The 24,875-nt window shown below is 47.3% G+C and overlaps 1 protein-coding gene and 1 long non-coding RNA gene across 2 annotated transcripts in view; both read right to left on the reverse strand.

The window, feature by feature from the left end:
- Window positions 1-21,578: 21,578 nt before the first annotated feature.
- Window positions 21,579-23,546, reverse strand: LOC123487242 (vegetative cell wall protein gp1-like). Its single transcript, XM_045218422.1, has 3 exons — window positions 23,533-23,546; window positions 22,668-23,501; window positions 21,579-22,483 (listed from the first exon to the last, which is right to left on the reverse strand). Exons 1-3 carry the CDS (start codon window positions 23,544-23,546, stop codon window positions 22,108-22,110), a joined length of 1,224 nt encoding a protein of 407 aa, XP_045074357.1. The 3' UTR covers window positions 21,579-22,107.
- Window positions 23,547-23,557: 11 nt separating this feature from the next.
- The window catches only part of LOC123487241, a 2,094-nt gene continuing 776 nt past the window's right edge, over window positions 23,558-24,875 (reverse strand). The window contains exon 2 of the long non-coding RNA XR_006659689.1: window positions 23,558-23,625. This is a non-coding gene — a long non-coding RNA (uncharacterized LOC123487241). The remainder of the gene's footprint in view (window positions 23,626-24,875) is intronic.

Consider the following 24,875-nt stretch of genomic DNA (forward strand, 5'->3'; position numbering starts at 1 on the left):
TGTCTGAAGTATGATTCTGTATAGGGTTTTTATCAAGGCTTCCTGCCCAAGGTGCAGTAAACTCGATTAAGAATGTTTAGGACTGACTAAGTTTCCCAATGGTTCTGTATCTCTCCCTTTGACCCTTGACCCTTGACCCTTCCTGAGGAGAGCAGTTATTATACAGTATAAAGGTACCCGGATCCAGTTGTTAAGGGATCTTCCAAATTAAGTAAGGATGGCCATTTTGTTTGTTTTTACCCTACGTTTTACCACACGAGCCCAAACTCTTTTCTATTTTTACCAATGACCTGCCGCTGGCGTTAAACAAAGCATGTGTGTCCATGTATGCTGATGATTCAACCATTTACGCATCAGCAACCAGAGCTAATGAAGTCGCTGAAACCCTTAACAAAGAGTTGCAGTCTGTTTTGGAAAGGGTGGCCAATAATAAACTGGTCCTGAACATCTCTAAAACTAAGAGCATTGTATTTGGTATAAATCATTCCCTAAGTCCTAGACCTCAGCTGAATCTGGTAATGAATAGTGTGGCTGTTGAACAAGTTGAGGAGACTAAATTACTTGGCATTACCTTAGATTGTAAACTACAGTGGCTTGTGAAAGTATTCACCCTCCTTGGCATTTTTCCTATTTTGTAGCCTTACAACCTGGAATTAAAATGGATTTTTGGGGGGTTTGTATCATTTGATTTACACAACATGCCTACCACTTTGAAGATGCAAAATAATTTTTTTTGTGAAACAAACAAGACAAAAAAACGGAAAACTTGAGCGTGCACAACTATTCACCCCCGCATTAAGTACTGCAGTGCATCTCCTCCTCATGGACTGCACCAAATTTGGCAGTTCTTGCTGTGAGATGTTACCCCACTCTTCCACCAAGGCACCTGCAAGTTCCCTGACATTTCTGGGGGGAATGGCCCTAGCCCTCACCCTCCAATCCAACATGTCCCAGACGTGCTCAATGGGATCCGGGCTCTTCGCTGGCCATGGCAGAACACTGACATTCCTGTCTTGGAGGAAATCACCCACAGAACGAGCAGTATGGCTGGTGGCATTGTCATGCTGGAGGGTCATGTCAGGATGAGCCTGCAGGAAGGGTACCACATGAGGGAGGAGGATGTCTTCCCTGTAACGCACAGCGTTGAGATTGCCTGCAATGACAACAAGCTCAGTCCGATGATGCTGTGACACACCGCCCCAGACCATGACGGACCCTCCACCTCCAAATCGATCCCGCTCCAGAGTACAGGCCTCGGTGTAACGCTCATTCCTTCGACGATAAACGCGAATCCGACCATCACCCCCTGGTGAGACAAAACCACGACTTGTCAGTGAAGAGCACTTTTTGCCAGTCCTGTCTGGTCCAGTGATGGTGGGTTTGTGCCCATAGGCAACGTTGTTGCTGGTGATGTCTGGTGAGGACCTGCCTTACAACAGGCCTACAAGCCCTCAGTCCAGCCTCTCTCAGCCTATTGCGGACAGTCTGAGCACTGATGGAGGGATTGTACGTTGCTGGTGTAACTGGGGCAGTTGTTGTTGCCATCCTGTACCTGTACCGCAGGTGTGATGTTCAGATGTACCGATCCTGTGCAGGTGTTGTTACATGTGGTCTGCCACTGCGAGGACGATCAGCTGTCCGTCCTGTCTCCCTGTAGCGCTGTTTTAGGCGTCTCACAGTACAGACATTGCAATGTATTGCCCTGGCCACATCTGCAGTCCTCCTGCCTCCTTGCAGCATGCCTAAGGTACGTTCACGCAGATGACCAGGGACCCTGGGCATCTTTCTTTTGGTGTTTTTCAGAGTCAGTAGAAAGGCCTCTTTAGTGTCCTAAGTTTTCATAACTGTGACCTTAATTGCCTACCGTCTGTAAGCTGTTAGTGTCTTAACGACCGTTCCACAGGTGCATGTTCATTAATTGTTTATGGGTCAGTGAACAAGCATGGGAAACAGTGTTTAAACCCTTTACAATGAACATCTGTGAAGTTATTTGGATTTTTACTAATTATCTTTGAAAGACAGGTTCCTGAAAAAGGGACGTTTCTTTTTTTGCTGAGTTTATATACACAGTGCTTTCGGAAAGTATTCAGACCCCTTGATTTGTTCCACATTTTGTTATGTTACAGCCTTATTCTAAAATTGATTAAATAAAACAATTTCCTCCGCAATCTACACACAATACCCCATAATGACAAAGAGAAAATAGTTATTTTTATTTACATAAGTATTCAGACCCTTTGCTATGAGACTCGAAATTGAGCTCAGGTGCATCTTGTTTCCATTGATCATCCTTGAGATGCTTCTACAACTTCATTGGAGTCCACCTTTGGTAAATTCAATTAATTGGACATGATTTGGAAAGGCACACCGGTATACAGTTGAAGTTGGACGTTTACATACACCTTAGCCAAATACATTTAAACTCAGTTTTTCACAATTCCTGACATTTAATCCTAGTAAAAATTCCCTGTCTTAGGTCAGTTAGGATCACCACTTTATTTTAAGAACGTGAAATGTCATAATAATAGTAGAGAGAATGATTGATTTCAGCTTTTATTTATTTCATCACATTCCCAGTGGGTCAGAAGTTGACATACACTCAATTAGTATTTGGTAGCATTGCCTTTAAATTGTTTAACTTGGGTCAAACGTTTCGGGTAGCCTTCCACAAGCTTCCCACAATAAGTTGGGTGATTTTGGCTCATTCCTCCTGACAGAGCTGGTGTAACTGAGTCAGGTTTGTAGGCCTCCTTGCTCGCACACGCTTTTTCAGTTCTGCCCACACATTTTCTATAGGATTGAGGTCAGGGCTTTGTGATGGCCACTCCAATACCTTGACTTTGTTGTCCTTAAGCCATTTTGCCACAACGTTGGAAGTATGCTTGAGGTCATTGTCCATTTGGAAGACCCATTTGCGACCAAGCTTTAACTTCCTGACTGGTGTCTTGAGATGTTGCTTCAATATATCCACATCATTTTCCTTCCTCATGATGCCATCTATTTTGTGAAGTGCACCAGTCCCTCCTGCAGCAAAGCACCCCCACAGCATGATGTTGCCACCCCCGTGCTTCACGGTTGGGATGGTGTTCTTCGGCTTGCAAGCCTACCCCTTTTTCCTCCAAACATAACGATGGTCATTGTGGCCAAACCGTTCTATTTTTGTTTCATCAGACCAGAGGACATTTCTCCAAAAAGTACGATCTTGGTCCCCATGTGCAGTTGCAAACCGTAGTCTGGCTTTTTTATGGCGGTTTTGGAGCATTGGCTTCTTCCTTGCTGAGCGGCCTTTCAGGTTATGTCGATATAGGACTCGTTTTACTGTTGATATAGATACTTTGTACCTGTTTCCTCCAGCATCTTCACAAGATCCTTTGCTGTTGTTCTGGGATTGATTTGCACTTTTCGCACCAAAGTACGCTCCTCTCTAGGAGACAGAACGCGTCTCCTTCCTGAGCGGTATGACGGCTGCGTGGTCCCATGGTGTTTATACTTGCGTACTATTGTTTGTACAGATGAACATGGTACATTCAGGCGTTTGGAAATTGCTCCCAAGGATGAACCAGACTTGTGGAGTTCTACAAAATGTATTCTGAGGTCTTGGCTGATTTTCTTTTGATTTTCCCATGATGTCAAGCAAAGAGGCACTGAGTTTGAAGGTAGGCCTTGAAATACATCCACAGGTACAACTCCAATTGACACAAATTATGTCAATTAGCCTATCAGAAGCTTCTAAAGCCATTACATCATTTTCTGGAATTTTCCACGCTGTTTAAAGGCACAGTCAACTTAGTGTATGTAAACTTCTGACCCACTGGAATTGTGATACAGTGAATTATAAGTGAAATAATCTGTTTGTAAACAATTGTTAGAGAAATTACTTGTGTCATGGACAAAGTAGATGTCCTAACCGACTTGCCAAAACTATAGTTTGTTAACAAGAAATTTGTGGAGTGGTTGAAAAACAAGTTTTAATGACTCCAACCTAAGTTTATGTAAACTTCCGACTTCAACTGTATATAAGGTCCCACAGTTGACAGTGCATGTCAGAGCAAAAACCAAGCCATGAGGTCAAAGGAATTGTCCGTAGAACTCAGAGACGGGATTGTGTCGATGCACAGATCTGGGCAAGGGTACCAAAACATTTCTGCAGCATTGAAGGTCCCTAAGAACACAGTGGCCTCCATCATTCTTAAATGGAAGAAGGTTGGAACCACCAAGACTCTTCCTAGAGCTGGCCACCCGACCAAACTGAGCAATCGGGGGAGAAGGATCTTGGTCAGGGAGGTGACCAATAACCGGATGGTCACTCTGGCAGAGCTCTAGAATTCCTCTGTGGAGATGAAAGAACCTTCCAGAAGGACAACCATCTCTGCAGCACTCCACCAATTAGGGCTTTATGGTAGAGTGGCCAGACGGAAGCCTGCTTGGAGTTTGCCAAAAGGCACCTAAAGACTCTCAGACCATGAGAAACAAGATTCTCTGGTCTGATGAAACCAAGATTGAACTATTTGGCCTAAATGCCAAGCGTCACGTCTGGAGGAAACCTGGCACCATCCCTACGGTGAAGCATGGTGGTGGCAGCATCATGCTGTGGGGATGTTTTTCAGCGGCAGGGACTGGGAGACTAGTCAGGATCGAGGGAAAGATGACGCTCCCCATCCAACCTGACAGAGCTTAAGAGGATCTGCAGAGAAGAATAGGAGAAACTCTCCAAATACAGGTGTGCCAAGCTTGTAGCGTCATACCCAAGAAGACTTGAGGCTGTAATCACTGCCAAAGGTGCTTCAACAAAGTACTGAATAAAGGGTCAGAATACTTATGTAAATGTAATATCAGTTTTTTTTTTTATATATACATTTGCAAACATTTAAAAAACCTGTTTTTGCATTATGGGGTATTGTGTGCAGACTGATGAGGGTGGAAAACGAATTAATCAGTTTTAGAATAAGGCTGTAACATAACAAAATGTGGAAAAAGTCAAGGGGTCTGAATACTTTCCGAATGCACTGTATAAGAGATCTAACGGGACTGCCCCGACAGAGCTCACTTCAGACCTGTACATTATGCATCTAAGTTTGACTGTGACCTCTCCAGCTTGCTGTTAAAATCAAATCAAATTTTATTTGTCAAATGCGCCAAATACAACAGGTGTAGACCTTACAGTGAAATGCTTACTTACAAGCCCTTAACCAACAATGTTAATAAATAATGATTCATTTAAGATTGACTTCAGGTGTCCCTGGTGGTAATTTCCACGACAGTAGTCTAACTACCGTCGTTCTGTCAGTACTGTCAGTCAACCTACCATCATATTGCATGTACCGTTGGTCTACCTACTGTCGTACTGTGACAGTGTGGTTTACCTACCATATTACTGTCAGTACTGTCAGTCTACCTACCATCGTTCTGTCAGTACTGTCAGTCTATCTACCATCGTTCTGTCAGTACTGTCAGTCTACCTACCATCGTTCTGTCAGTACTGTCAGTCTATCTACCATCGTTCTGTCAGTCTACCTACCATCGTTCTGTCAGTACTGTCAGTCTACCTACTCAACAAAAAGAAGAAGAAACTGTTTTATGAAGCCAAGATCAATGATATAAAGAATGATGGAAAAAAAACTTGAGTACTTTAAATGAAATTATGGGCAGAAAGACTAATTCAACTCCATCTTTCATCGAATCAGAAGGCTTATTCATCACAAAACCATTTGATGTAGGCAATTATTTTAATGATTACTTCATTGGCAAAGTGGGCAAACTTAGGCAGGAAACGGCAACAATGAACAGTGAGCCATCGTATTCATGCATAAAAAAACAAATAATGAAAGAAAAGCATTGCAAGTTTGAATTTTGTAAAGTTAGTGTGGGAGAGGTGGAAAAATTATTGTTAACGATCAATAATGACAAACCTCCTGGCATTGACAACTTAGATGGAAAGCAACTGAGGATGGTAGCTGACTCTATAGCCACTCCTATCTGTCATATCTTTAATCAGAGCCTAGAGGAAAGTCTTTGTCCTCAGGCCTGGAGAGAAGCCAAAGTAATTCCGCTACCCAAGAATGGTAAAGCGGCCTTTACTGGTTCTAACAGCAGACCTATCAGCTTGCTGCCAGCTCTTAGCAAACTGTTGGGGAAAAAATTGTGTTTGACCAAATACAATGCTATTTCTCTTTAAACAAATTAACAACAGACTTTCAGCATGCTTATAGGGAAGGGCACTCAACATGTACTGCACTGACACAAATGACTGATGATTAGTTAAAATAAATTGATAATAAGAAGATTGTGGGAGCTGTACTGTTAGATTTCAGTGGAGCCTTTGATATTATTGACCATAACCTGTTGTTGAAAAAACGCATGTGTTATGGTTTTTCAACCTCTGCCATATCGTGGATTCAGAGTTATCTATTTAATAGAACTCAAAGAGTTTTCTTTAATGGAAGCTTCTCTAATGTCAAACATGTAAAGTGTGGTGTACCACAGGGCAGCTCTCTAGGCCCTCTACTCTTTTCTATTTTTACCAATGACCTGCCACTGGCATTAAACAAAGCATGTGTGTCCATGTATGCTGATGATTCAACCATATACGCATCAGCAACCACAGCTAATGAAGTCACTGAAACCCTTAACAAAGAGTTGCAGTCTGTTTTGGAATGGGTGGCCAATAATAAACTGGTCCTGAACATCTCTAAAACTAAGAGCATTGTATTTGGTATAAATCATTCCCTAAGTTCTAGACCTCAGCTGGATCTGGTAATGAATGGTGTGGCTGTTGAACAAGTTGAGGAGACTAAATTACTTGGCGTTACCTTAGATTGGAAACTATCATGGTCAAAACATATAGATTCAATGGTTGTAAAGATGGGGAGAGGTCTGTCCGTAATAAAGAGATACTCTGTTTTTTTGACACCACACTCCAAAAAGCAAGTTCTGCAGGCTCTAGTTTTATAATAATAATAATAATAATAATAATAATAATATGCCATTTAGCAGACGCTTTTATCCAAAGCGACTTACAGTCATGCGTGCATACATTTTTACGTATGGGTGGTCCCGGGGGTCGAACCCACTACCCTGGCATTACAAGCGCCATGCTCTGCCAATTGAGCTACAGAGGACCACAAAAGTTGTATTTTTTTTTTTTTTGTGACCCAATTTTACAGTTTAGTCATTTAGCAGACGCTCTTATCCAGAGCGACTTCCAATTAGTGAGTGCATACATTTTTCATACTGGCCCCCCATGGGAAACGAACCCACAACCCTTGCTTTGCACGCGCCATGCTCTACCAACTGGGCTACAGGAGGGCCAAGTTTTGTCTTATTGTGATTATTGTCCAGTCGTGTGATCCAGTGCTGCAAGGAAAGACCTAGTTAAGCTGTAGCTGGCCCAGAACAGAGCAACACGTCTTGCTCTTCATTGTAATCAGAGGGCTGATATAAATACTATGTATGCCAGTCTCTCTTGGCTAAGAGTTGAGGAGAGACTGACTGCATCACTTCTTCTTTTTATAAGAAACATGAATGTGTTGAAAATCCCAAATACTTTGCATAGTCAATTTACACACAGCTCTGACACACACATTTACCCCACCAGACATGCCACCAGGGGCCTTTTCACATGTCCTCAAATCCAGAACAAATTCAAGAAAGCGTACAGTATTATATAGAGCCATTATTGGATGGAACTCCGTTGTCTCATATTGCTCAAATAAACAGCAAACCTGGTTTAAGCAAACAGATAAAGCAACACCTCACGGCACAAGGCCTCTCCCCTATTTGACCTAGATATTTTGTGTGTATGTATTGATATGTAGGCTACGTGTGCCATTTTAAAAATGTATGTAGTTCTGTTCTTGTCTATTAATGTTCTGTTTTATGTCATGTTTCATGTGGACCCAAGGAACAGTAGCTGCTGCTTTTGCAACAGCTAATGGGAATCCTAATAAAATACCAAATACCAATTCAATTTCACAGTGTGGTCTACCTACCATAAGACTGTATCTACTGTCAGTCTACCTACCATCATACTGTCAGTCTACCTACCATCATACTGTCAGTCTACCTACCATCGTACCGTCAGTCTACCATCATACTGTCAGTCTACCTACCATCATACTGTCAGTCTACCTACCATCATACTGTCAGTCTACCTACCATCATACTGTCAGTCTACCTACCATCATACTGTCAGTCTACCTACCATCGTACCGTCAGTCTACCTACCATCGTACCATCAGTCTACCATCATACTGTCAGTCTACCTACCATCATACTGTCAGTCTACCTACCATCATACTGTCAGTCTACCTACCATCATACTGTCAGTCTACCTACCATCGTACCGTCAGTCTACCTACCATCGTACCGTCAGTCTACCTACCATCGTACTGTCAGTCTACCTACCATCGTACCGTCAGTCTACCTACCATCGTACTGTCAGTCTACCTACCATCGTACTGTCAGTCTACCATCGTACTGTCAGTCTACCTACCATCGTACCGTCAGTCTACCATCATACTGTCAGTCTACCATCATACTGTCAGTCTACTTATCATCGTACTGTCACAGTGTAGTGTGGGGTACTCTGTTCACAATGTTGACATCAGCAAACCGCTCGCCCACACAACGCCATACAAGCTGTCTGCCATCTGCCTGGTACAGTGGAAACCGGGATTTATCCACTTCTCCAGCGGCGATCAAAGGTGAACATTTGCCAACTGAAGTGGGTTATGATGCCGAACTGCACTGTTCATTGTATATTTTAGTTGAGACACCTGTATGATATACATTAATAAAAATGTATTCACTCTGAACATGAGACTTGCATTTATTTTAGACCTTTTAAATCATAAGCTCTGGAGTTCCATAGCCCAGCAGACTCACCTAGAGGAAAGGGGGATGGACACATGTTACTAGGAGACTTTTACAGGGAGGATTGGAGTAAATCCAATCCAACCATTGGCCCTGGATAATATGCTAGCATCACACGAAGCAGAATGCCATAGTGAAGGAGGTTTACATAGTGCATCAAGTATACTTTTATGAGTGGATCTTCTCTGTGCTCTGGAGAGATCGCAGGTAGTTGGTCAGAAGGCTCTGGAGGTCCTTGGACCAGTCTGTCTCTGTAGCACCTGGAGAGGGACGGATAGAGGTAGAGAGTGTGCTTGAAAGAGAGCCCTGACCCCTGACCTCCCACTGGCCCAGGGCCTCCTGCCTAACCCTCTAATCAGTCTCTCTGACAGGGAGTTACTCCAGCAGTAGACCGCTTCTTATAGCTCTTGGTATAATGCAATGTAAAGGAAAACATAATGTGACTTACTGACATGGAGTACTCCATGTTGACTGTAGTTGGCTGCTAGCTTAGCCAGATGCAGCCTGTGGTTGAGGCCGGGCTAATTTTACAGCCGAACTGCTTCAAATAGGGTGATTAGCGTAGGCAGATAGCTAGCTAAATGATAACCCTATTAATTCTAGAAGTATCGACTATTGCTTAATTCAGAAAGTAGGCTTCACCCCTGAGTTACATCTGTAGGCATTAGCTCGCTAGCATGATCTAGATAACGTGAGCTAGCTAGCCAACATGCATTGTTTCTGACATGCCACGATCCCTCTTACTTTACATCTGACAGTTATTTAGCTACTGTAGCTAGCTATTGTAGTGTATGAAGAATTATGACTTTGCTAATGTTTTCAAGTGGAACCTGAGAGGATGTTTATTCAGTTTTAGAGGGAGCCGTTTTAGATGAACACCATAGAACAGAGGAAGTCTGTTAGGTGTCCTCCTGGGATTGGTCTGTAGGTAAATACAGCGTCAGCGGGTCCTCCTTGTCATCACAGCATAATTAGCAACGTTAACGCGACACTACACTATATAATAATGGTTTATGATAATTGCAGTTAGTTCATTATCTAGCTAGCTAACTAGTTAAGTGCAAAACGCAGCTACCTAGCCAGCTAACCAAGTAGGCAATATCAAAGACACTCACTCGGTAACTTACCATACTTTTCTGACCAACTAGACATTACTTTAGCCAATCTCGGCTGACTCCAGTCTATAAGTCTTATTCTAGGTTCAAAGCGATATGGCTGTAGTCCGATGCTTCATTGTCAAAAGAAACCCACACATCTGGTGCAGCCAGGCAGTCAATGGCTCAGCGTTCCAAAAGTATTCACATGAATCTACGTCAATACTGGACAACGTTGTATTTCATATTTGTATAGTGAGCGTGCAGCCCAAAAGTATGTAATCGATTACATCTCCAATTTAATAGCCGACCAAACAGCCTGTTACCAACCCTTAGTAAACTTTTGGAAAAAATTGTGTTTGACCAGATACAATGCTATTTTACAGTAAACAAATTGACAAACTTTCAGCATGCTTATAGGAAAGGACATTCATCAAGCACAACACTTACAAAAATGACTGATGATTGGCTGAGAGAAATTGATGCTAAAGATTGTGGGGCTGTTTTGTTAGACTTCAGTGCGGCTTTTGACATTATCGATCATAGTCTGTTGCTGGAAAAACGTATGTGTTATGGCTTTACACCCCCTGCTATAATGTGGATAAAGAGTTACCTGTCTAACAGAACACAGAGGGTGTTCTTTAATGGAAGCCTCTCCAACATAATCCAAGTAGAATCAGGAATTCCCCAGGGCAGCTGTCTAGGCCTCTTACTTTTTTCAATCTTTACTAACGACATGCCACTTTGAGTAAAGACAGTGTGTCTATGTATGCAGATGACTCAACACTATACACGTCAGCTACCTCAGCAACTGAAAGGACTGCAACACTTAAAGAGCTGGAGTTAGTTTCAGAATGGGTGGCAAGGAATAAGATAGTCCTAAATATTTCAAAAACTAAAAGCATTGTATTTGGGACAAATCATTCACTAAACCCTAAACCTCAACTAAATCTCGTAATAAATCATGTGGAAATTGAGCAAGTTGAGGTGACTAAACTGCTTGGAGTAACCCTGGATTGTAAACTGTCATGGTCAAAACATATTGATACAACAGTAGCTAAGATGGAGAGAAGTCTGTCCATAATAAAGTGCTGCTCTGCCTTCTTAACAGCACTATCAACAAGGCAGGTCCTACAGGCCCTAGTTTTGTCACACCTAGACTACTGTTCAGTGGTGTGGTCAGTTGTTGGATGGCAGGAAGCTTGGCCCCAGTGATGTACTGGGCCGTACGCACTACCCTCTGTAGGCAGTGATGCAACCAGTCAGGATGCTCTCGATGGTGCAGCTGTAGAACTTTTTGAGGATCTGAGGACCCATGCCAAATCTTTTCAGTCTCCTGAGGGGGAATAGGCTTTGTCGTGCCCTCTTCACGACGGTCTTGGTGTGTTTGGACCATGATAGTTCGTTGGTGATGTGGACACCAAGGAACCTGAAGCTCTCAACCTGTTCCACTACTGTAACGATCCCGGCTGTCTGAGTCGGGTCCTGTCTGGTGACTAGTTTTCCGGTTCGTAATCTCCAGTTTCCCGAGGGTTCGGGAACGCTCCGGGGAGCGCTCTTGTTTTCCGCACCTGCATCCCATCAGCAATCCGCACACCTGGTCCTGATCATCACCCTTCTTAGGCTCTGGCCTAACATCCAGTTCCTGCCGGATCGTTAGCTATGAACAGTATGTTTGTCAGCGTATCAGCCTCTGAGCCATTAGTGTTAGTTTTGTTGTTTTGCACCTTGTGACTTGCTGTGTACTGACCTCCGTTTTTGTTCTGTCTGCAGTCTTTCACCCGGAACCTTCACCCAACCTCTGCCTGATGGTCGGCGGCTGCCGAGCCAGTACCGGACCAACCACTGCACCCTCAACAACCCATCCACGCCACCCGCTCTGTTTCCTGGATTATTCAGCCTCACTCAGAATCTATTAAATAAACACTCACCTTTCTCTCTACGTACCTTGTCCTGGTCTGCTTCTGGGTTCTGGCATAGTAAACCGTGACAGAACGATCCGGCCAGTATGAACCCAGCGGACCTGGACTCTGTTCGCCATGCTATTACCCAGCAGGAGAAGATGTTGGGCCATCATAGCACGGTACTACAGGAGATCGCGTTGTCAGTTCGGAACCTTTCTACCGGGCTGACGGAGGTCCAGAACCAACGTAAGTGTCCGGTGGAGGATCCACTACCGGTTTCACCCATCTCGCCTGCCGCTTCTGAAGCTGTGTCCATCCGTGAGCCCAAGGTTCCGACGCCGGATAAATATGAGGGGGAGCTGGGAAGATGCCGTTCCTTCCTTATGCAGTGTGGATTAGTGTTCGATCTACAGCCCTACTCTTATGCCACAGACAAGGCTAGGATAGCCTTTGTGATTGAGTTGCTGCGTGGTCGAGCGCTGGAGTGGGCTTCAGCCGTTTGGGAACGACAGGATCCCTGCATGGCTTCATACCAGGGGTTCACGGCCGAGATGAGGAAGCTCTTCGACCATTCCGTCCGAGGGAGGGACGCAGCTAGGCGCCTGTTTTCGCTTCGCCAAGGAACTCGCAGCGTGGCCGACTTCGTGATCGAGTTCAAGACGTTGGCTGTGGAGAGTGGGTGGAACGAGGAGTCTCTGCAAGCGGCCTTTTACCAGGGTCTGTCGGAGCAGCTCAAGGATGAGTTGATCTCCTATCCGGAGCCTAGTGACCTGGACAGCTTGGTAGCCTTGTCTATTCGGGTGGATAATCGAGTCCGAGAGCGAAGGAGGGAGAAGCAATGGGGTCCGTCCAATCGATCAGCTTCTCAGTTCCCAGTCGGGTCGGGTGGTGGACCAGAACACGTCGATCATTCTCCACCACAATGGATTAGTGGAGAGGTCCTCTCTCCCGATTCTGAACCCATGCAAGTGGGGCGGCACGGGTTAACCAAGGAGGAGCGTCAACATAGACGTAAGACCAACTGCTGCCTCTACTGTGGTAGCTCGGGACATTACATCTCCACTTGTTCCCGGCGGTCGTCAAACTGCCCGGCTCGCTAAAGTTGGGAGGACTTTTAGCGAGCCAGTTTCAACCTCTCAGTACCTCTGTCAGACCCCGTTTCCCGGCTACCCTTGTGAACAGGAATCAGAGCTTAGCGCTTAACGCTTTTATCGATTCAGGTGCCGATGGAAGCTTTCTTGATGCCGGGTTGGTGGAACAGCTGGGGCTTTCCAAGGAGCAATTGCCGGAAGCCATTGAAGCGACCACTCTGAACGGCAGTAGTCTGGCACGTATCACGATGAGGACTGAACCGGTTAAGATGCGGTTGTCGGGGAATCATTCTGAGATGATTTCATTCTTCATTCTGCCGTCTTCCCATGTTCCTCTGGTCCTTGGATACCCCTGGCTGAAGGAACACAATCCCACGTTCGATTGGGTGACGGGCAAGGTAACGAGTTGGAGCCTTGATTGTCATGCTAACTGTCTCAAGACTGCCTGCCCCCATTCGGTTCCCAGTCAGGTGATTGAGGCTAAACCCCCAGATTTGTCCCTGGTTCCCGAGACATATCACGATTTGGGGAAGTTTTCAGTAAGCAGAAGGCTCTGTCACTCCCTCCCCACCGACCATATGATTGTGCCATCAACCTGGTCCCTGGAGCTGTCTACCCCAAGGGAAGGTTATACAGTATCTCCCGACCTGAACGTGAGGCGTTGGAGACCTACATCAAGGAGTCCCTAGCTGCTGGTCTCGTTCGTCCCTCGTCATCACCCCCTGGGGGCAGGATTCTTCTTTGTGGGTAAGAAGGATGGCTCTCTTCGACCGTGTATTGATTATCGGGGGTTGAATGACATCATGGTCAAGAACAAGTATCCCCTGCCCTTGATGAGTTCTGCCTTCGACTCCTTACAGGGTGCTACGGTGTTCACCAAGCTAGACCTACGCAATGCGTATCACCTGGTCCGGATCAGAGGGGGGACGAGTGGTTGACGGGTTTCAATACACCGATGGGTCACTTCGAGTATCAGGTGATGCCGTTTGGACTGACCAATGCTCCAGCGGTATTCCAGAGTATGGTGAACGACGTCCTGAGAGATATGATCGGTCTCTTTGTGTTTGTTTACCTGGATGACATTCTGATCTTCTCGAAGGAACCTTCCGACCACGTCCAGCATGTCCGGCAGGTTCTGCAGCGATTGTTGGAGAATCGCCTGTTCGTGAAGGCCGAGAAGTGCGAGTTTCACGCCCACACGACATCCTTTCTCGGGTACATCATCTCCAGGGGAGAGATTAGGATGGACCAGGAGAAGGTTAGAGCGGTTCTGGAATGGGCCCAGCCCGGTACGAGATTGCAGCTCCAGAGATTTTTGGGGTTTGCGAATTTCTACCGCAGATTCATCCGGGATTACAGCCGTGTGGCCGCTCCGTTAACTGCCTTGACTTCCAGTATCAGGACCTTCAAGTGGAATCCGGAGGCGGATCGAGCGTTTCTGGATTTGAAGAGGCGATTCACCAACGCACCGATTCTCTCTCAACCGGACACGGCCCGTCAGTTCGCTCGTTGAAGTGGACGCGTCTGATGTGGGAGTTGGCGCCATCCTGTCGCAGCGATGCTCCACGGACAGTAAACTCCATCCCTGCGCCTACTACTCTCGTCGCCTTTCGCCTGCGGAGAGGAATTACGATGTGGGTAACCGGGAGCTTCTCGCGGTGAAACTTGCCTTGGAGGAGTGGCGCCACTGGTTGGAGGGGGCGGAGCAACCGTTTATTGTCTGGACTGACCACAAGAATCTTGCTTACGTGCAATCGGCTAAACGCTCTCAACTCCCGTCAGGCCAGGTGGGCGTTGTTTTTCGGACGATTCAAGTTTGCCCTGACGTTCCGACCTGGATCTAAGAACGGCAAGGCGGACGCCTTGTCCCGGATGTTCTCCAAGACGGAGGAGAGTGGGTCCAAGACCGAGACAATCCTCCCCCGGAACTGCGTCGTGGGAGCAGTTATGTGGAAGATTGAGGAGGAGGTGCTGGCGGCCCTTCGGACTCAGCCCGGTCCCGGTAACGGTCCACCCGGTCGGTTGTTTGTGCCTGAGTCGGTTCGTCCTGCTGTCCTCAAATGGTCCCACGCCAGCAAGATGGCTTGTCACCCTGGCGTGGCTCGGACAATGGCGTTTCTTCGCAGACGTTTTGGTGGCCTGCCATGGCCGAGGATACTCGGGGGTTTTGTTGCTGCCTGTCCAGTGTGTGCGCAGAATAAGAGTACCAATCGGCCCAGCTCTGGACTACTTCACCCCCTTCCTATTCCCCGCGACCATGGTCGCATCTGGCCCTGGACTTCGTCACTGGGTTGCCCGCTTCTGAGGGGAACACGGTCGTTCTGACTATCGTGGACAGATTCAGCAAGTTCGCCCACTTTGTGCCTATTGCCAAGCTTCCCTCTGCCTCGGAGACGTCCGAGATCCTGGTTAGGGAGGTTTTCAGGGTCCACGGTTTGCCCAGTGATATCGTTTCCGACCGTGGCCCTCAGTTTACCTCTGCTGTCTGGAAGTCCTTCTGTTTGGCCATTGGAGCTACAGTCAGTCTCACATCTGGTTTTCACCCCCAATCCAATGGTCAGGCGGAGAGAGCCAACCAGAAGATGGAATCCACGCTACGCTGTCTGGTCTCTTCCAACCCCACCTCCTGGGTCTCTCAGTTGCCTTGGGTTGAGTATGCCCACAATACTCTTCCTACATCTGCCACTGGGATGTCTCCCTTCCAGTGCCTGTATGGCTACCAACCTCCCCTGTTTCCTTCTCAGGAGAAGGAGCTCTCAGTGCCTTCTGTTCAGGCCCATATTCGTCGTTGCCACCGGACCTGGCATCGGGCCAGAAAGGCACTCCTTAGAGTTTCGGACCGGTATCAGCTCCAGGCGAATCGTCGCCGGATCCCCGCTCCCACCTATACCATCGGAGATAGGGTTTGGTTGGCCACACGGGATCTTCCGTTACGGACTGAGTCTAGGAAGTTGTTACCGAAGTTCATTGGTCCGTTTGTGGTGGAGAAGGTGATCAATCCAGTGGCAGTTCGACTCAAACTACCGAGGACGCTCAGAGTCCATCCCACCTTTCATGTCTCCTGCCTCAAGCCTGTCTTCCTCAGTCCTCTGTTGCCTCCTCCGCCTCCTCCTCCTCCTCCTCGGATGATCGGAGGTGGTCCTGCCTACACGGTGCGTCGCATCATGGATTCCAGACGGCGGGGCCGGGGTTTCCAGTATCTCGTGGACTGGGAGGGGTATGGCCCTGAAGAGAGGAGTTGGATTCCGCGGCGACAGGTCCTAGACGCGGACCTCATCAGTGACTTCTACCGCCTCCATCCTGGCGCTCCGGGGAGTCCGCCCGGTGGCGTTCGTCGGAGGGGGGGTACTGTAACGATCCCGGCTGTCTGAGTCGGGTCCTGTCTGGTGACTAGTTTTCCGGTTCGTAATCTCCAGTTTCCCGAGGGTTCGGGAACGCTCCGGGGAGCGCTCTTGTTTTCCGCACCTGCATCCCATCAGCAATCCGCACACCTGGTCCTGATCATCACCCTTCTTAGGCTCTGGCCTAACATCCAGTTCCTGCCGGATCGTTAGCTATGAACAGTATGTTTGTCAGCGTATCAGCCTCTGAGCCATTAGTGTTAGTTTTGTTGTTTTGCACCTTGTGACTTGCTGTGTACTGACCTCCGTTTTTGTTCTGTCTGCAGTCTTTCACCCGGAACCTTCACCCAACCTCTGCCTGATGGTCGGCGGCTGCCGAGCCAGTACCGGACCAACCACTGCACCCTCAACAACCCATCCACGCCACCCGCTCTGTTTCCTGGATTATTCAGCCTCACTCAGAATCTATTAAATAAACACTCACCTTTCTCTCTACGTACCTTGTCCTGGTCTGCTTCTGGGTTCTGGCATAGTAAACCGTGACAACTACAGCCCCGTCGATGAGAATGGGGGCGTGCTCAGTCCTCTTTTTCCTGTAGTCCACAATCATCTCCTTTGTCTTGATCACGTTGAGGGAGAGGTTGTTATCCTGGCACCCCACGGCCAGGTCTCTGACCTCCTTCCTATAGGCTGTCTCAACACTCTAGAAATTGTTTTATACCCTTCCCCAGAGATCTACGGTTCCTTGGACGTCTTTGTTTAATTTCTGCTCTGACATGCACTGTCAACTATGGGACCTAACATAACCCTAACCTAACCCTAACCTAACCCTAACCTAACCCTAACCTAGCCCTAACCTAACCCTAACCTAACCCTAACCTAACCCTAACCTAACCCTAACCCTATATACAGGTGTGTTCCTTTCTAAATCATGTCCAAACAATTGAATTGGGAACACGGGACTCTAATAAAGTTGTAGTGACATCATCTCAAGGATGATCGAAGGAAATTGGATGCACCTCAATTTGGAGTTTCATAGCAAAGGGGTGAATACATATGTAAAAGAGATATTTCTGTATTTAATTTTCAATACATTTGCACACTTTGTCATTATTGGAAATTGTGTGTAGATGGGTGACAATTATTATATTTGTTATCCATTTTGAATTCAGGCTGTAACACAACAAAATGTGGAATAAGTCAAGGGGTATGAATACTTTCTGAAGGCACCGTAGTTGACCCAGTTCTGCTCTTGGAGCAGCAGAAGACCCAGTTGACTGAAACTTCTCTTAAGCCTTGTTTACACTGCAGGCCTTAATGCTGTTGGAATACTGACTGTCCAAACAGCAAGTTACACGTGACCAAAACTGATGTGTGTTCAGACGGCAGTAATTTGCTGCCATGGCTACGCTAGTTGTCATAGTAATGACAGGTGTGTGCACAGTGGTGTAGGCTGATTGGTGCTCATGCTTCCTATCACTCAGAAGTTATGTAGCCAGCTAAGGTGACAACAATGCCTGGCATGGGCGTTCCCCAGCTGCTTTGAATGTTCAAAATCATAGCGTAAGAACACTTTTAAAGCCTCAAAGGATGAGATGATCCAACTTTTCAAAACTAGTCCTTTTTGGCTAGTCACAACAGTTAACTATGACTGCCTCGCCTGGTTCACCATCTACTTCTCAGATAGTTCAATGTGTCAAATCGGAGGGCCTGTTGTCTGGACCTCTGGCAGTCTCTATGGGGGTGCCACATGGTTCAATTCTTGGGCCGACTCTTTTCTCTGTGTATATCAATGATGTCGCTCTTGCTGCTGGTGACTCTCAGATCCACCTCTACGCAGACGACACCATTTTGTATACATCTGGCCCTTCATTGGACACTGTGTTAACAAACCTCCAAACGAGCTTCAATGCCATACAACACTCCTTCAGTAGCCTCCAACTGCTCTTAAACACTAGTAAAACTAAATGCATGCTCTTCAATCGAACGCTGCTGGCACCCGCCCACCCGACTAGAATCACCACTCTCGACGGGTCTGACCTAGAGTATGTGGACAACTACAAATACCTAGGTGTCTGGTTAGACTGTAAACTGTAAACTCTCCTTCCAGACTCACATTAAGAATCTCCAATCCAAAGTTAAATCTAGAATCGGCTTCCTATTTCATTTACATACATTTACATTTTAGTCATTTAGCAGACGCTCTTATCCAGAGCGACTTACAGGAGCAATTAGGGTTAAGTGCCTTGCTCAAGGGCACATTTACGTCATTTAGCAGACGCTCTTATCCAGAGCGACTCACCAATTGGTGCGTTCACCCTATAGCCAGTGGGATGACCACTTTACAATTTTGGGGGGGGGGTAGAAGGATTACTTTATCCTATCCCAGGTATTCCTTAAAGAGGTGGGGTTTCAAATGTCTCCGGAAGGTGGTGAGCGACTCCGCTGTGTGTGGGGGGTGTAGAAGGATTACTTTATCCAATCCCAGGTATTCCTTAAAGAGGTGGGGTTTCAAATGTCTCCGGAAGGTGGTGAGTGACTCCGCTGTGGGGTGGGTGGGGGGGGTAGAAGGATTACTTTATCCTATCCCAGGTATTCCTTAAAGAGGTGGGGTTTCAAATGTCTCCGGAAGGTGGTGAGCGACTCCGCTGTGTGTGGGGGGGGTAGAAGGATTGCTTTATCCTATCCCAGGTATTCCTTAAAGAGGTGGGGTTTCAAATGTCTCCGGAAGGTGGTGAGTGACTCCGCTGTCCTGGCGTCGTGAGGGAGCTTGTTCCACCATTGGGGTGCCAGAGCAGCGAACAGTTTTGACTGGGCTGAGCGGGAACTATGCTTCCGCAGAGGAAGGGGAGCCAGCAGGCCAGAGGTGGATGAACGCAATGCCCTCGTTTGGGTGTAGGGACTGATCAGAGCCCGAAGCCTCCTTCACTCATGCTGCCAAACATGCCCTCGTAAAACTGACTATCCTACCGATCCTTGACTTCGGCGATGTCATTTACAAAATAGCCTCCAACACTCTATTCAGCAAATTGGATGGAGTCTATCACAGTGCCATCCGTTTTGTCTCCAAAGCCCCATACACTACCCACCACTGTGACCTGTACGCTCTTGTTGGCTGGTCCTCACTACATGTTCGTCGTCAAACCCACTGGCTCCAGGCCATCTATAAATCACTGCTAGGCAAATCCCTGCCTTATCTTAGCTCATTGGTCACCATAGCAGCACCCACCCGTAGTCTGCGCTCCAGCAGGTATATCTCACTGGTCATCCCCAAAGCCAACACCTCCTTTGGCCGCCATTCCTTCCAGTTCTCTGCTGCCAATGACTGGAACAAATTGCAAAAATCTCTGAAGCTGGAGACTCTTATCTCCCTCACTAACTTTAAGCATCAGTTGTCAGAGCACCTTACCGATCACTGCACCTGTACACAGCCCATCTGAAATTAGCCCACCCAACTACCTCATCCCTATATTGTTATTTATTTTGCTCTTTTGCACCCCAGTATCTCTATTTGCACATCATCTCTTGCACATCTATCATTCCAGTGTTAATACTAATTGTAATTATTTTGCACTATAGCCTATTTATTGCCTTACCTCCATAACTTGCTACATTTTCACACACTGTATATATATTTTCTGTTGTATTTTTTGACTGTATGTTTTTTTACCCCATATGTAACTCTGTGTTGTTGTTTTTATCGCACTGCTTTGCTTTATCTTGGCCAGGTCGCAGTTGTAAATGAGAACTTGTTCTCAACTGGCTTACCTGGTTAAATAAAGGTGAAATAAAAAAATAAATAAAAACTAGCTAGCTAGCTGTTTAGCTTTCTAGAACATTCACTAATTTATTTGTAAACAATTAACAAGCTAGTTAGCTACCACATGTTCTTGTCAAACTGTGAACAGAGTAGCTAGCAAGCAACAACTTATACCAAATAAATCAGATTTGACCGTTCAGACAAGTTGCATGGCCAGGAATCAGATTTGTATCTGACTTGAAACCACCTACGAAGGTGGTTTGAAATGTAGCTTGAAATATCCGATTCCATGTGCTTTTTGGCTGTTCAGACTGCAGGAAAAAACAGATTTGAGTCACTTCAAACTGCCAATGTGAACAAGGCTTTAGAGCAGCAAAGTCTCGGTCTAATTGAGCAGCAGTCTAGGGTTAGGGTTAGGGTTAGCAGTGCTGCTAGTTCACCTGTTCTGCTCAGAGCAGCAACATCAAGGTAACACGGTGCTGTTCTGCTCTTAGAGAAGACCCAGTTGACTCACTGCTCTCAGAGCAGCAATATCTACTGTGGTTAACACGGTGCTGTTCTGCTATTAGAGAAGACCCAGTTGACTCAAACTGTTCTCAGAGCAGTAATATCTACTGTGGTTAACACGGTGCTGTTCTGCTCTTAGAGAAGACTCAGTTGACTCAAACTGTTCTCAGAGCAGTAATATCTACTGTGGTTAACACGGTGCTGTTCTGCTATTAGAGAAGACTCAGTTGACTCAAACTGTTCTCAGAGCAGTAATATCTACTGTGGTTAACACGGTGCTGCTCCCAGTTCAATCATGCTACTAACATTAGAACAGCAACATATTTAACTGGCTAGTTAGCCTGCAGGATTACATGGTTACTAGCAAGCTACCTTGGTAACTAAGGATAAACTGTTGGCTAGCTAAAATTAGCTAGAAAAACACATTTCAGCTTTAGCTTGCATCACAGTGAGTAATGAATGAATTATTTCGACTAGCTGGAAACAGGACATTCATGCTGACCTTGTTTAGCTCCTTCCTGTCAGGTGACTACTCCCCTTCCTGCTCTCAGTTTGATATTCCTCCCGCCTCCTCTCCATTTTCATTGGTTGCCTGACGCAACCATTCATAATCCCTTCTGCTCTGAGAACATGTTTGAGGATGTAAAACTCCCATGAGCCAAAAAAATTATGGGCAACTGGGCATTTTTATGCATGACCCTAAGCATGATGGGATGTTAATTGCTTAATTAACTCAGGAATCACACCTGTGTGGAAGCACCTGCTTTCAATATACTTTGTATCCTTCATTGACTCAAGTGTTTCCTTTATTTAGGTAGTTGTACATTTCGCTGGTGACCACTCATACACACTCCTCTTACAGTAACTATCTCCGCCATGGCCCTTTCGCTGAGCAATCAGAAAACAAAACACACCTCCACTCGTACCACTTGCAAACTCAACACTCAAACACTATGCCTGGCATACTCCATCTGAAACAAACATGACAGAATATAAGCAGATGCATGTAATATCATGAACAGTTTTATTTCATCCGTTCAGAAACAGCATGGTGTCTGTACGTCTATAGACGGGACAGTGTGACACAGATAGGCGTCTTCCAGTTTCTCTCCCCACAGCAACAATAGTATTGTTTTAACAGGTTCCACCACACAGCACTAACTGGTCCTTTACATGTAAAGCTTTGCTTTTCAACGACTACATTATTTCAACAGCAAAAAAGGTTGTTCATGCATAGTTGATTGGCCACCTTTCTGTTCAAGGCAAATGTGAAATACATGGCCATATATACCAGTAAAACATATTAATAACAATGGAATGTTTCTTTATGTTTTCTGTATAGTTGGTCCATAGTAATCTAAACTAGGGAAATAGGGACCTGTTTACTACAGAACCTGAAGGCCATAAGATGAAAAAGTTCTGAATCAAAGAAACACTCGATCCAGTCTGCACCCTTATACAGAACCTTCCCCACAGCTCATCAGATTTCCTTAAGATCTCCCCACAACATATTCACACAACCACACTCCATTCTCAATTTCACCTCTCTGTCTCTCTCTCTCTCTCTCTCTCTCTCTCTGTCTCTATCTCTCTCTCTCTCTCTCTCTCTCTCTCTCTCTGTCTCTCACTCTCTCTCTCTCTCTCTCTCTGTCTCTCTCTCTCTCTCTCTCTCTCTCTCTCTCTCTCTCTCTCTCTCTGTCTCTCACTCTCTCTCGCTCTCTCTCTCTCTGAACTAAGAACTCCTGTGAGAGTGATTCCAGTCATCCCCCACATGACATGGCCTTTAACAACCATAATCCAGTCCAATCTACATTTCACCACAGAAGTAAAATAAAAACTAATAATAATATGCCATTTAGCAGACGCTTTTATCCAAAGCGACTTACAGTCATGTGTGCATACATTTTTACGTAAACTACAGCATCACATACAGTGTGACACAGTGTCTTAAGGTCAAAGGTCAAAGGCAGATATACAGAGTTATCAAATCAGCTGTGGAGCAATATGGCCACTGTCATTCATTCAATATGTATCTAATATAATATGGCTGTTTTCATTCTTTAAACCAGACAGGCTAGAGACTGGGGCTCCAGGCTGACGGGGTGGCTGGGGGCTGGGGGCTGAGCTGACGGGGTGGCTGGAGCTCTGGGGGCTGACGGGGAGGCTGGGGGCTGACGGGGAGGCTGGGGGCTGACGGGGAGGCTGGGGCTCTGGGGGCTGACGGGAGGCTGGGGCTCTGGGGGCTGACGGGGAGGCTGGGGCTCTGGGGGCTGACGGGGAGGCTGGGGGCTGACGGGAGGCTGGGGCTCTGGGGGCTGATGGGGAGGCTGGGGCTCTGGGGGCTGACGGGGAGGCTGGGGCTCTGGGGGCTGACGGGGAGGCTGGGGGCTGACGGGGAGGCTGGGGGGCTGACGGGGAGGCTGGGGCTCTGGGGGGCTGACGGGGAGGCTGGGGCTCTGGGGGGCTGACGGGGAGGCTGGGGCTCTGGGGGGCTGACGGGGAGGCTGGGGGCTGACGGGGAGGCTGGGGCTCTGGGGGCTGGGGGGCTGACGGGGAGGCTGGGGCTCTGGGGGCTGGGGGGCTGACGGGGTGGCTGGAGGGGCTGAGCTGACGGGGGTGGCTGGAGCTCTGGGGGGCTGAGCTGACGGGGTGGCTGGAGCTCTGGGGGGCTGACGGGGTGGCTGGAGCTCCAGGCTGACGAGGGTGGCTGGAGCTCTGGGGGCTGAGCTGACGGGGTGGCTGGAGCTCTGGGGGCTGAGCTGACGGGGTGGCTGGAGCTCTGGGGGCTGAGCTGACGGGGTGGCTGGAGCTCTGGGGGCTGAGCTGACGGGGTGGCTGGAGCTCTGGGGGCTGAGCTGACGGGGTGGCTGGAGCTCTGGGGGCTGAGCTGACGGGGTGGCTGGAGCTCTGGGGGCTGAGCTGTGTTATTCCCTCTTCATTCCCCGTCCCATGAGGCAGGCGAACACGGTCATCACCATCTTGGGTTTTACCTCCACCAGATCCTCTGGTAGGGCGTAGACTCGAGCTCCGATCTTCCTCGCCATGGATACAGCGTACCTAGGGGCAGAGGTCAGGGGTCACTCATGAATGAACCATATACCACTAGTTATTACAGTACTGTACCCGACCATATACCACTAGTTATTACAGTACTGTACCCGACCATATACCACTAGTTATTACAGTACTGTACCCGACCATATACCACTAGTTATTACAGTACTGTACCCGACCATATACCACTAGATATTACAGTACTGTACCCGACCAATCGCACTCCACACTGCCCTTTCCCACCTGGACAAGAGGAACACCTACGTGAGAATGCTATTCATTGACTACAGCTCAGCATTCAACACCATAGTGCCCTCTAAGCTCATCACTAAGCTAAGGATCCTGGGACTAAACACCTCCCTCTGCAACTGGATCCTGGACTTCCTGACGGGCCGCCCCCAGGTGGTAAGGGTAGGTAACAACACATCTGCCACACTGATCCTCAACACGGGGGCCCCTCAGGGGTGCGTGCTCAGTCCCCTCCTGTACTCTCTGTTCACCCATGACTGCATGGCCAGGCACGACTCCAACACCATCATTAAGTTTGCCGACGACACAACAGTGGTAGGCCTGATCACCGACAACGATGAGACAGCCTATAGGGAGGAGGTCAGAGATCTGGCCGTGTGGTGCCAGGACAACAACCTCTCCCTCAACGTGACCAAGACAAAGGAGATGATTGTGGACTACAGGAAAAAAAAAGAGGACTGAGCACGCCCCCATTCTCATCGACGGGGCTGTAGTGGAACAGGTTGAGAGCTTCAAGTTCCTTGGTGTCCACATCACCAACGAACTATCATGGTCCAAACACACCAAGACAGTCGTGAAGAGGGCACGACAAAGCCTATTCCCCCTCAGGAGACTAAAAAGATTTGGCATGGGTCCTCAGATCCTCAAAAAATTCTACAGCTGCACCATCGAGAGCATCCTGACTGGTTGCATCACCGCCTGGTATGGCAACTGCTTGGCCTCTGACCGCAAGGCACTACAGAGGGTAGTGCGTACGGCCCAGTACATCACTGGGGCAAAGCTCCCTGCCATCCAGGACCTCTATACCAGGCGGTGTCAGAGGAAGGCCCTCAAAATTGTCAAAGACTCCAGCCACCCTAGTCATAGACTGTTCTCTCTGCTACCGCACGGCAAGCGGTACCGGAGTGCCAAGTCTAGGTCCAAAAGACTTCTCAACAGCTTCTACCCCCAAGCCATAAGACTCCTGAACAGCTAATCATGGCTACCCGGACTATTTGCACTGC

This window comes from Coregonus clupeaformis, unplaced genomic scaffold, assembly GCF_020615455.1.
Source record: "Coregonus clupeaformis isolate EN_2021a unplaced genomic scaffold, ASM2061545v1 scaf1562, whole genome shotgun sequence".
Taxonomy (NCBI): domain Eukaryota; kingdom Metazoa; phylum Chordata; class Actinopteri; order Salmoniformes; family Salmonidae; genus Coregonus; species Coregonus clupeaformis.

Excerpts from the sequence above, each read along its gene's own strand:
- LOC123487242 (XM_045218422.1), bottom strand. Across the intron at positions 22,484-22,667 it reads CCCCAGCCCCCAGCCACCCC|TTTACGTAAAAATGTATGCA; the intron begins GTCAGCCTGGAG and ends GTGATGCTGTAG.